Source organism: Calidris pugnax, unplaced genomic scaffold (assembly GCF_001431845.1).
Source record: "Calidris pugnax isolate Ruff unplaced genomic scaffold, ASM143184v1 scaffold995, whole genome shotgun sequence".
In the NCBI taxonomy this organism is placed as follows: Eukaryota; Metazoa; Chordata; class Aves; order Charadriiformes; family Scolopacidae; genus Calidris; species Calidris pugnax.
Genome location: NW_015091616.1, coordinates 12,940 through 14,856, shown reverse-complemented (window position 1 = coordinate 14,856; position 1,917 = coordinate 12,940). Strand labels below are relative to the sequence as shown.

At 57.9% G+C, this 1,917-nt stretch overlaps 1 protein-coding gene across 1 annotated transcript in view; it reads left to right on the top strand.

The window, feature by feature from the left end:
- The window catches only part of LOC106899892 (potassium-transporting ATPase alpha chain 1-like), a gene marked incomplete at its 3' end in the record, with an annotated part of 28,979 nt that overhangs the window by 14,240 nt on the left and 12,822 nt on the right, over window positions 1-1,917 (top strand). Inside the window, 1 exon segment of the mRNA XM_014961832.1 lies at window positions 1,754-1,914. Within this exon segment, the coding sequence (XP_014817318.1) occupies window positions 1,754-1,914 (161 nt within the window).

Sequence of the window (1,917 nt, the reverse complement as noted above, 5' to 3'; positions counted from 1 at the left end):
AACCTCGAGGTTCATGAGGGACCTCAAGGTTCATGAAGGACCTCAGGTGTCCAAGGAGGACTCAAGTGTCCAAGGGGACCCAGATGTTCCTGAGGGACCTTGAGGTTTGTGAAGGAACCCAGTTGTCCAAGGGGGACCCAGGTGCCCAAGAGGGACCTTGAGGTTCAGGAAGAACCTCGAGGTTCATGAAGGACCTCAAGGTTCATGAGGGACCTGAGGTGTCCAAGGAGGACTCGAGTGTCCAAGGGGACCCAGATGTTCCTGAAGGACCTTGAGGTTGATGAGGGACCCCAAGTGCCCCAGGGGGACCCAGGTGCCCAAGAGGGACCTCGAGGTTCAGGAAGGACCTCAAGGTTCAGGAAGGACCTCAGGTGTCCAAGGAGGACTCAAGTGTTCAAGGGGACGCAGATGTTCCTGAGGGACCTTGAGGTTCATGAGGGAACACAGTTGTCCAAGGGGGACCCAGGTGCCCAAGAGGGACCTTGAGGCTCATGAAGGACCTCGAGGTTCATGAAGGACCTCAGGTGTCCAAGGAGGACACAAATGTCCAATGGAACCCAGATGGTCCTGAGGAACCTTGAGGTTCATGAGGAACCCCAAGTGCCCCAGGGGGACCCAGGTGCCCAAGAGGGACCTTGAGGTTCAGGAAGAACCTCGAGGTTCCTGAGGGACCTCAAGGTTCATGAGGGACCCCAAGTGCCCCAGGGGGACCCAGATGTTCCTAAGGAACCTTGAGGTTCATGAGGAATCCCAAGTGTCCCAGGGGGACACAGGTGCCCAAGAGGGACCTTGAGGTTCAGGAAGAACCTCGAGGTTCCTGAGGGACCTCAAGGTTCATGAAGGACCTGAGTGTCCAAGGGGACCCAGATGTTCCTAAGGAACCTTGAGGTTCATGAGGAATCCCAAGTGTCCCAGGGGGACACAGGTGCCCAAGAGGGACCTTGAGGTTCAGGAAGAACCTCGAGGTTCATGAAGGACCTCAAGGTTCATGAGGGACCCCAAGTGCCCCAGGGGGACCCAGGTGCCCAAGAGGGACCTTGAGGTTCAGGAAGAACCTCGAGGTTCATGAAGGACCTCAAGGTTCATGAGGGACCTGAGGTGTCCAAGGAGGACTCAAGTGTCCAAGGGGACCCAGATGTTCCTGAGGGACCTTGAGGTTTGTGAAGGAACCCAGTTGTCCAAGGGGGACCCAGGTGCCCAAGAGGGACCTTGAGGTTCAGGAAGAACCTCGAGGTTCATGAAGGACCTCAAGGTTCATGAAGGACCTGAGGTGTCCAAGGAGGACACGAGTGTCCAAGGGGACCCAGATGTTCCTGAGGAACCTTGAGGTTCATGAGGGAACCCAGTTGTCCAAGGGGGACCCAAGTGTCCAAGGGGGGGACACACAGGTCCAGGGAGGGACCCAGGTGTCCAAGAGGAACCTTGAGATTCGTGAAGGTCCTTGAGGTTCATGAAGAACCTCGAGGTTCATGAAGGACCCAAGTGTCCAAGGGGGACCTTGAGGTTTGTGAAGGACCTGAGGTGTCCAAGGAGGACCCGAGCGTCCAAAGAGGACCCAGGTGTCTAAGAGGGACCTAGATGTTTATGAGGGACCCAGATGTTCATGAAGAACCTCAAGTGTCCAAGGGGGACCCATGTGTCTGGAGAACACCCAGGCTCCTGAGAAGAACCCAGGGGTCCAGGGTGGAGCCCAGGCATCTGGGGGGGGACCCAGGTGTCCGGGTGGGACCCAGACATGGGGGTCTCTCTCCAGTTGTCGGTGCACGAGGCTGGAGAACGTCAACTGCTGGTGCTGAAAGGTGCCCCCGAGCGGGTGCTGGAGAGGTGCAGCACGGTCCTGCTGAAGGGACAGGAGTTGGCCCTGGACGCCCAATGGAGAGAGGCCTTCGAGGGGGCCTACGCCGAGCTGGGGGGGCG